This window comes from Sinocyclocheilus grahami, unplaced genomic scaffold, assembly GCF_001515645.1.
Source record: "Sinocyclocheilus grahami isolate Dianchi unplaced genomic scaffold, SAMN03320097.WGS_v1.1 scaffold1959.1, whole genome shotgun sequence".
In the NCBI taxonomy this organism is placed as follows: domain Eukaryota; kingdom Metazoa; phylum Chordata; class Actinopteri; order Cypriniformes; family Cyprinidae; genus Sinocyclocheilus; species Sinocyclocheilus grahami.
The window spans coordinates 43,742-53,650 of NW_015507138.1; the positions used below are offsets into that span (position 1 = coordinate 43,742).

General features: G+C 37.1%; 1 protein-coding gene across 1 annotated transcript in view; it reads left to right on the forward strand.

Moving 5' to 3' along the window:
• Positions 1–1,516, forward strand: part of LOC107573491 (coiled-coil domain-containing protein 138) — a 16,810-nt gene extending 15,294 nt beyond the window's left edge. Inside the window, exon 12 of the mRNA XM_016259921.1 lies at positions 979–1,516. Coding sequence (XP_016115407.1) covers positions 979–1,120 — 142 coding nt within the window. The 3' untranslated portion in view covers positions 1,121–1,516. The remainder of the gene's footprint in view (positions 1–978) is intronic.
• Positions 1,517–9,909: the final 8,393 nt, after the last annotated feature.

Genomic DNA, 9,909 nt, shown 5'->3' on the forward strand with positions numbered 1-9,909 from the left:
TGTGAGTGTATGTGAGTGTGTGTGTGTGTGTGTGTGTGTGTGTGTGTGTGTGTGTGTGTGTTGGGACATTCAGCTGTTGTGCAGATCCAGTGATTCTATTAAGTTGTCGGCCAATATATATCGGCCGATATTTGGCATTTTTTAATTATCAGCATCAGCCAATTTTTTTTGTTTGGCCGATACTTGCAGTTTTTGTAATTATTGGCTTTGGTTAGTTTTTTTTTCTTTGGATGATATTCAACATTTTTTAATTATCGGCATTGACTAATACTTTTTTGTTTTTCTATTTGGCTGATAGTTGCCATTTTTAGATTATCAGCATCGACCAATATGTTTTTTTTTTTCAGTTTGGCTGATATTTGGCATTTTTTAAATTATCGGCATCAGCCAATTTTTTTGTTTGGCCGATATTTGCAGTTATTTTATTATTGGCATTGGTTCGTTTTTTTTTTCTTTGGACGATATTCAACATATTTTAATTATCGGCATCGACAACAAATTTTTTTTTTCCTGTTTGGTTAAAAGTTGCCATTTTTAAATGATCAACATCTGCCAGGTTTTTTAGTTTGGCTGATATTTGGCTTTTTTTTCAATTATTGGCATCAACTAATATTATTTCTGTTTAGCCGATATTTGGCATTTTTTAATTATCAGCATCGGCCAGTCATTTTTCCAGTTTGTCCGATGTGTGGGAAGCGGGACTTTTATTTTGACGGCACTGAGAACGCCAGCACCACACACACTCAATGTTCCATTCGGTCCTCATTAGTTTACGATCTCTGTTTTCAGTTCTGAATGCTAATTATTACACAGAACTGTTAAACAAAGTAAATGGGACATGAAAGCTGCCATCATAGTGTTTGCTTTTTTCATTAATCAATCAATATATATATATATATATATATGTGTGTGTGTGTGTGCTCTGTAAGATATCTGCATGGGCCATCAGTGGAGCACTACTTCTCTGTTTGTTTGCAGGAAGAACAAGCGTCTGTTCGAAGCGTCGGCGCTGCGTTTGCTGCTGCAGGAGATGCACAGGACCAGCGGCCGCAGTCAAGCCTTCATCAGCATCAACCTCAGCTCCATCCTCCTCAATCTGGGCACGCTCACACGCTCCTGACACGCCAAGCACCTCATCACATACGTGCCTCCGTGCTCTGTCTGCAGTGCTGCAAGTCTGAGCTGCTGTTTCCACATCAAACCGCGTGCTGATTTTATACTAGCAAGCTCCCAAATGAGCAATGAGGAATCACAGCAGTATGAAACCTGTGTTTATAATCGGTGGAGAGGAAGATTATGAGTGAATAATAATCACACAAACTATAGACTGATGCTGTTGTGATGCTTCAATGGTGATTCTTGACATTTTTGGAGTTTAGCAGTATAAACCATCAGCAGAGAGCAGCTCGGAAGAAAGAAAACAATATGCCTTGAATCATTTGTAGCATAGTGCAATTTTATTTATTTTTTTGTATACATTGAAATAACGATTTTGATGTTTTATACTGCAAACAAGGACTCAATAAATGTAGTTTAATTAAATTGCCTCATTAGTGATGATGTGCCTGGCTTTATTTGATCATACACTCAAAACAGTATTTAGGCCTGAATTTAAGATATATTGGAATTGCGTCACATTATAAAGATTATAAACTTATATAATACATAAATGAAAACAGGTCGGATTTCTGTAATAGTACTAATAAACTGAATAAATGCACAATAATCATCTTTATATATTTATCACAAGTAAATCCAGGTTATGTAAATCTCATGCATTCTATCTAATTAAATATTTCTTATTCCACTGTAAACCGTGTAATCTGTGATATGCAATTCAAATGTTACATTTAGGATGAATATTTTTTTTTGTAAATGAACCATTTTTATTTGTTCCATCTCTGGCGTCGTCAAACACTATTGCAGTAATGACTGTTTTCAAACAGGTTTCCTGAACACATTCCCCCGTCCGTCATTGGTCAGTCAGCGAGTTAGTCCCGCCCTAATCTCACGTGATTGGTCGAGTCAGATCAACGCTCTGAAAGCATCAGTGATTCATTCTTCAGGAGTTCTCAGAGGAATGTTATTAGTGTTTTCTGACATTTATCTGTTTTTGTTGTCGTTGTCCGGATTAAAGCTTGAAAGCACCTGCGCTGAGGACCTCTGGTGGTTCTCCTGAGCCGGTCTTCTCTCTCCTGTCACATTGTTTAGCAGCACGATGAGTGTTTGCCGGAGCTGAATGAGCTCCAGGCCTGAGCGCACTCATGTTTAGTCCAGATCACACATGTTCCTGCTGTAATGGAGAAAAGCTCTGCTCGATGCTGTATCTCTCGGTTTGCCGCTGTGCTGGAGAGATCACGTGAGACTCCAGACAGAGAGTTTAAGATTGAGCTCTTGATTTCTGTTTGACTCATTCTCCATGCCGTCGTGATCTGCGTCATTTCTGCAGGACAAGCGTCACCAGACAGAGTTCCAGGAATAATGACCGTGTTCGGAGGGCTTTCAAGGCCTGGCTGGTTAGCATAGGTTGGTTAGTCCTTGCTGGTAACTACAGTTGAAGTGAAGCAGAGGTCAGGTCGTGCATTAGCTGAGATGAATGGGAACAGATATCAACAGACTGACTGACTGCACACACGTGGGATTTATAGAAACAGCACATTTTGCAAGTTCACAAATACTAGAGTTCAGATGCAGCACTGAGAACTAACACTGGAAATTAGAAAAATGTTACTAAATTTATATATATATATATATATATACACACACAAACTTACACACACATATATATATATTTTTTTTGTTGTTGTTAGAATAAAAGATGTCTTTTTGTGTGTGTTTTGTCATTTTTATTGTTTTATTATTTCTCTTTTCATCAATTTAATGAAAACACTGAATAATACTGTACATATATAATAGTTATAAATTATTTTTATACTATTTAATTTTTTATTAATAGTATATAAATTAGTTTTTGTTTTATTTTTCTATTTTCTATTTAAATTTTTGTGTTAAAATAAGTGTCCCCCCCCCCCCAATATGTCTATATAGTTTTTGTTATTTTATTATTATTTTAGTTTGAGTTATTTTAGAACATTACGTTAATTAAAATACTATACTAAATAAAAATTAGAAATATCTCCTGGGAATTTTCTGAATTAAAAATAAAAAATATATATGTATTTTTTTTAAATATATAATTTATATATAATAATTGTTCGCAGGTGCACGTGTTCTTAATGTGTTCATGAGAGATGAGATGGTACTTCAGTAATTTAGTCAGTCATGCTGAAGTGAGTGTTTTGTACTGATGTGTGGTTCTCAGTGACATATATCATGGTTTTATGCTGTTAAAGAAAGAAAGAATAAAATGGGCAAAAAATGCCAGTGCAGTGAACGTTTTATAGGCGCAGTATTGAGTTTCAGAGCATCTTTCATTGGTTTTAATAAGCAGCCCAGAGACGTGAAGTAGCTCTGATTCCCTCGCTGATCTGTCACAGGCTGATTTATTCCTTTTCATTAGTTCAAGCGTTTAAGTGTGTATGAACTCTGTTTCATAGAGACGCTGGTTTGTGTGATTGATACGTGTGGATTCTTGGCTGACCGTAACGCCAGTGGAAGTCATGTTTCAGGCCGTTTGTCCTCATTAAACATTTATTTACCTTTTAAAGTATTCGTGCTTCAGCAGTCGTGCCAGGCCAGTTCACCGTCCCTGACCGCTGTGTGGTTTGAGGCTGATTACAGGCCGGTTTGTGGTGTCAGACCTCAAAGAGTCACTTTGGTGAAGCAAGACTGATCTTGGCACTAAACAGTTAGTTCTGGGTCATTTGTGAGTTTTGACCGGTTTATGATGATGCGTGTCACTGAACTCTCAAATATGAACATAATGATTACATGAGCGAATGCAGATGAGCTCTTAGTGGACATTTATGCTCATTATGTTTCATTAGAAATGCATTGAACACATCTACATCTACTGAAATAATCAAAAATATAATTACTGTTTTTCTTTAGGCTGAATGTTTTGGAGAGAGACTGTCTCGGAGTTAATAGTTATTTTGCATTTTTAATCCAGGCCAATTAAATAATGAGAAGGTGTATTTTATTATTATTTTTTTTTTATCACTGCTGACATCACATCCAGTTCATTTGTTACACTGGAAACTGAAAATCAAAGTTAAATGCATTGCAGTGTGGGATAGAGTATGCCGTGCTAAGTAGTATATACTGCAGTGTATTAAGTCATCAAACTCCCATGCATAACAGTCACTTAGTGTGCAAAGCATGCAAATTAAATAGTGTGATCAGTCGGTATGCAGTTGTTAGTATGCAAATGTAAATGCAGCCAGAATCAGTGGGTAGTAGCACACTGTGTACGCAGTGCATTGCAGTGTGGGATAGCGTACCAGTGCAGCATGCTCAGTAGTATATACTGCAGTGCAGTGGGTCATCAAGAATGCATGCAAATAGTGTGCATAGCATGCATACTAAATAGTGTGATTAGTATGTTATTATGCAATTGTGAACACAGCCAGACTCAATGTAGGTAGCAGCACACTTTGTACCCATTGTAGTATGCAGTGCAGTGTGCATTGCAGTGTAAGATAAGAGTAGCCAGCGCAGAGTACATGCCTCCAGTGTAGTAGGTCATCAAGAACCAATGCAGAGCGTCCACATAGTGTGCACAGCATGCATACTAGCTAGTGTGATTAGTATGTTAGTATGCAATTGTGAACACAACCAGAATCAGTGTGAGTAGTAGCACACTGTATATGCAGTGCAGTGTGCATTACAGTTGGGATAGAGTACTAGTGCAGTGTGCATTACAGTGTGGGCTAGTGTTCCCATTGTAGTGTGCACTGCAGTGTGGATACAAGTCACCTTTATTTGTATAGCGCTTTATACAACACTGATTGTGTCAAAGCAGCAAAACAGCACCAGTGCAGTGTGCACTGTAGTATATACTGCGGTTATCAAGATTCATCCACGTAGTGTACACAGCAGGCATACTAAAAAGCGTGATTAGTATGTTAGTATGCAATTGTGAACACGGCCGGAAACAATGTGGGTAGTTGCACACTACATACGCAGTCCAGTGTGCATTACAGTGTAGGATACAGTACCCATTGTAGTGTGCACTGCAGTAAGGGATAGAGTACTAGTGTAGTGTGCTCTGTAGTGTATACTGCAGTTTAGTAGGTCATCAAGAACCCATGCAGAGCGTTCACATAGTGTGTACAGCATGCATACTAAATAGTGTGATTAATAAGTTAGTATGCAATTGTGGACACAAACAGAATCAATGTGGGTAGTAGTACACTGCATTTGCAGTGCAGTTTGCATTACAGAGTGGGATAGCGTACCCAGTGCAGTATGCTTAGTAGCATATACTGCAATGTAGTAGGTCATCAAGAATCCTTGCAGAACATCCATGTAGTGTACATAGCATGTATACTAAACAGTGTGATTAGTATGTTAGTACACAATTGTGAACACAGCCGAAATTGATGCGCATACGCAGTGCAGTGTGTATTGCAGTGTGGGATAGAGTACCCAGTGCAGTGTGCTCAGTGGTATATACTGCAGTGTAGTCGGTCATCAAGAACCCATGCAGAATGTCCACATACTGTTAGTATGCAATTGTGAACACAGCCAGAATCAATGTAGGTAGCAGCACACTTCATATGCAGTGCAGTATATACTGCAGTGTAGTAAGTCATTCAGGTACTAATGCAGAGCGTCCATATAGTGTGCAGAGCATGCTTACTAAATCGTGTGATTAGTATGATTAATATGCTAGTGTGTGATTGTGAACACAGCCAGAATCAATGTAGGTAGCAGCACACTTCGTATGCAGTGCAGTATATACTGCAGTGTATTAAGTCATTCAGGTACTAATGCAGAGCATCCATATAGTGTGCACAGCATGCATACTAAATCATGTGATTAGTATGATTAGTATGCTAGTGTGTGATTGTGAACACAGCCAGAATCAATGTAGGTAGCAGCACACTTCGTATGCAGTGCAGTATATACTGCAGTGTAGTAAGTCATTCAGGTACTAATGCAGAGTGTCCATATAGTGTGCACAGCATGCATACTAAATCATGTGATTAGTATGATAGTGTGTGATTGTGAACACAGCCAGAATCAATGTAGGTAGCAGCACACTTCGTATGCAGTGCAGTATATACTGCAGTGTATTAAGTCATTCAGGTACTAATGCAGAGCATCCATATAGTGTGCACAGCATGCATACTAAATCATGTGATTAGTATGATAGTGTGTGATTGTGAACACAGCCGGAATCAGTGTGCGCTGCAGGTGTTTGCTCACTGGATGCCAGCAGATTCAGCAAACACGCGTGAGTGTTTTTATCTCCACACTGAACGATTGTGCTCACTTTATTTTTTTTTAATGCACTTTGTTGTTATCTCTCGCACACTTGAGCGGAGGAAGTGTAAATCATGTCCCATGTCTGTCCAGTGATTGATGAGGCTGAAGGCAGACGGCAGGTCACTGCACGCAGGCCGCTTCATTCCAGCATCATGTCTGTGAGTGTATTAGTCCTCTCACTCTTAAAGGAGCAGTTCATGCAGAAATGAAAGCTGCTGATGTCACACGGCTTGCTTTCCTCTGGCGGTGTTTTACTGTATGTTGCTGGTGTTGTGCTGTAGTGTTGTAGCAGCGGTTCATGTTCTTTGTGTCCTGATGCTAAACACACGCTGCACTGTTGAAGAAAAGCAGTGAGTTACACTGAATCACTGAACCTTTATCCAAATATACAAATGAAACTGTAACGTATTATAATGTTGGTCCACACAGCAACTAGATCGTTAAATGTGAGCAGAGCGAGAGACTCGTCTAGATCAACTTTGAATAAAGAAAAAGAGATTTAGAGCCAGATTTTTGATTATGTATGTGAAATTTAGCTATCAGGAAACACAAATGAATGAAGTTATATTCTCCTGTGTTCTCTTTTGAGTAGTCAAACAATCCACTGAAGATCTCTTTCTGTGTTGTTTTTTAACATTCCTTCATTACTCCCGTTATTACACTTCTTTTTTCAACATGCTGTCCCAACAGCACATTAATATGCAAATTAGGTACAGAGTATAGATTACATTGTGTTTAATGGGAAAACCTGTTTATGGAAATGTTACACACATATTGCATAAAGTAAAATGGTATATCAAATCATTCTGTTATATCTTTTATAACATAGTTGAGAATCATTTTTATACAAAGTTTGGTTTAAAAAAAATCCTGAAACCTAAAAATAGATTTTTTTTAAAAATCCCATTGATTTTGCCTTTTCATGTTTGTTCATGACATTTTATTTTTTTTTAGAAAAACTGAGTCCTGGTGTCTTCTACAGAGGACATGGCATAACATATGAATAAAATATGTTATTTTTTAATTTTTGCTCTAAACAATGTAATGGCATGAAAAACTACTAAATTCACAAAGCTTTTTTTTCTGGTTCTCGGGAGGATATACAATTTTCAGAGATATCAAATGTTTGGAGATAAAGACATTTTAAATATGACTGACATCGACAGAATGATCAAATTTAGCACTCTTAGGGAAATATGATCATGTTTTGTAACTATCATTTGAATCTGGCTAATTTTCAAAATTGTTTGTCGTTAATAAACATCAAATGTTATGGGGTTTCTAAATCGGAATATGACTTTTTGTTACGAAACAGGGCATCATTTTCACACATGTCCACTGTAGAGGACTGTTAATCAGGCATTTTGGGGAAACACAAGAAGAAATTATAGATCAATATTCCTATGAAATATGAGACATTATGAAAATGTTGCCAGGTTATTACTCACATTATTACACTTCTTTTTCATTATGGTGTGCCGCAGGAACACATTAATATGCAAATTAGATGCAGTGTAGATACATTGTATAGAACGGGAATACCAATTTATGAACATTTTACACACATATAAAGTACAATAGTATATCAGATTTTTATATCATAGTTCAGAATCATCTTTGTACAAAGTTTGGCTAAAAATAGACTGAAACCTAAAAACTGATTGGTGAATGAAAAAATAAAACACTGTTTTTGCCTTTTCGTGTCTATTTTTTAAATGTTTTTTAATAACATTCCTGGCGTCCTCTACAAAGGACATAGAATAAAATATATATTTTTCAAAAATGTTTTTTTTCCCTCCATTTGTTTCTTATGCTTCAACCAACGTAATGACAAAAAAATAACCTTTTTTCTGGGTCTTGCATGTTTAAAAATTATTATTATTTTTTGTAATTTTTTTATTCTCGTGACTTTATAAAGTTATTTTATTGAAATTAGCATGAGGACAGCATAACAAATTCTGCAATATTTAAATACTTTACAATTTATTTTAAAATAACTATCAATAAATAAAAAAATAAATACATTAAAGTAATCTTTAAAATAAAAATAAAAGTGAATAAATACAATTTTTCAAATGTTTTTGAAAGAAGTCTAGTGCATTTATTATATTGTGAGTTATTTTTACAATGTCAAATGACTGTTTTCTATGTGAACATATTTTAAATCGTAATTTATTCCAGTGATGTAAAGCTGCATTTATTTGATCAAAAATACAGTTAAAACAGTGAAATATTATTATGATTTAAAACAGCTGTTTTCTGTGTGAATATGTGTTAAACTGTAATGTATTCCTGTGATCAAAGCTGTATTTCCAGCATCATTCCTCCAGTCTTCAGTGTCACATGAGCCTGAAATAAAATAAATAACAATCATTTTTTGGCATCACAGCAGTGAGTTGGGAGATGAATGAAGAATCTGGCACTAAAATAAAGTTCACGTCATTAAACAAAATATCATTTTGATGAAATATGTAAATTTTTTCACTCTCATCATATTTCTGTGGCTGAGCTTTTTTGTGAGCTGCACATCAGTTTCCGACATGTGGCACAGAATAACAATCGACAACATTCTGATACATTTTTCTCATTTTATTTCTTTACTAATGCTTCTATACATGATGCATATGTACAATAATAAGTTATATATACAGATGTATGGTTGTGTTTGTTGCATTGATCCAGGAGCTGTGCTAGAAACATGTGGATGAGGTTGACGTGGCCTTTAACATACAATAAAATGCATTGTTTGTTGATATACAGTATATATATTACCGGGTAAACAAACATGATGCAACAACAAAAAAAGCCAAAAACAGTATTTGAAGTGGTGCTGCATGCATACTGTATGTGTTTGTTCAGGAGACCGGCTCCATTCATCCACGGTTTCTGACGTTCCTGACATTCCCTGCAAACGTCTGACCGTAACTTTCTGAGAGATGAAGCCTCAAACACGAGCTGTGAGCCGGTCAGAAACACACACAGAGAGTCATGAAGCGTGTGTGGGAGAGTGTCAGGTCATTACTGAGCCTGCCTTCTGCATGCAGTTAAAGGTTTACACAGCTGCCTCTGCTTCCCATCGGACTCTTTACAGCTTTTCCGTTTGCATTATTAGTTAATGAGGTGCTGGAAGTCACAGGCGCTTTACACTCAGAGTCATAAAACACCAATTCTAGACAATTAGTCCAGCAGCAGCGGCTCGCCACAGGACACACACACACACACACACACACACACACACACACACACACACTCACACTCACACAAACACTCTCTCACACAAACACTCTCACACACACACACACACCCACACATTCACACACATACACACACACTCACACTCACACTCTCCCACACACACACACACACACGCACACGTATTCACACGCACACACGTATTCACACACACTCACTCACACACACACACACACGCACACATATGCACACTCTCTCACACACACACACACACACACACACACGTATACACACACACACACACACACACACACACACAGACAC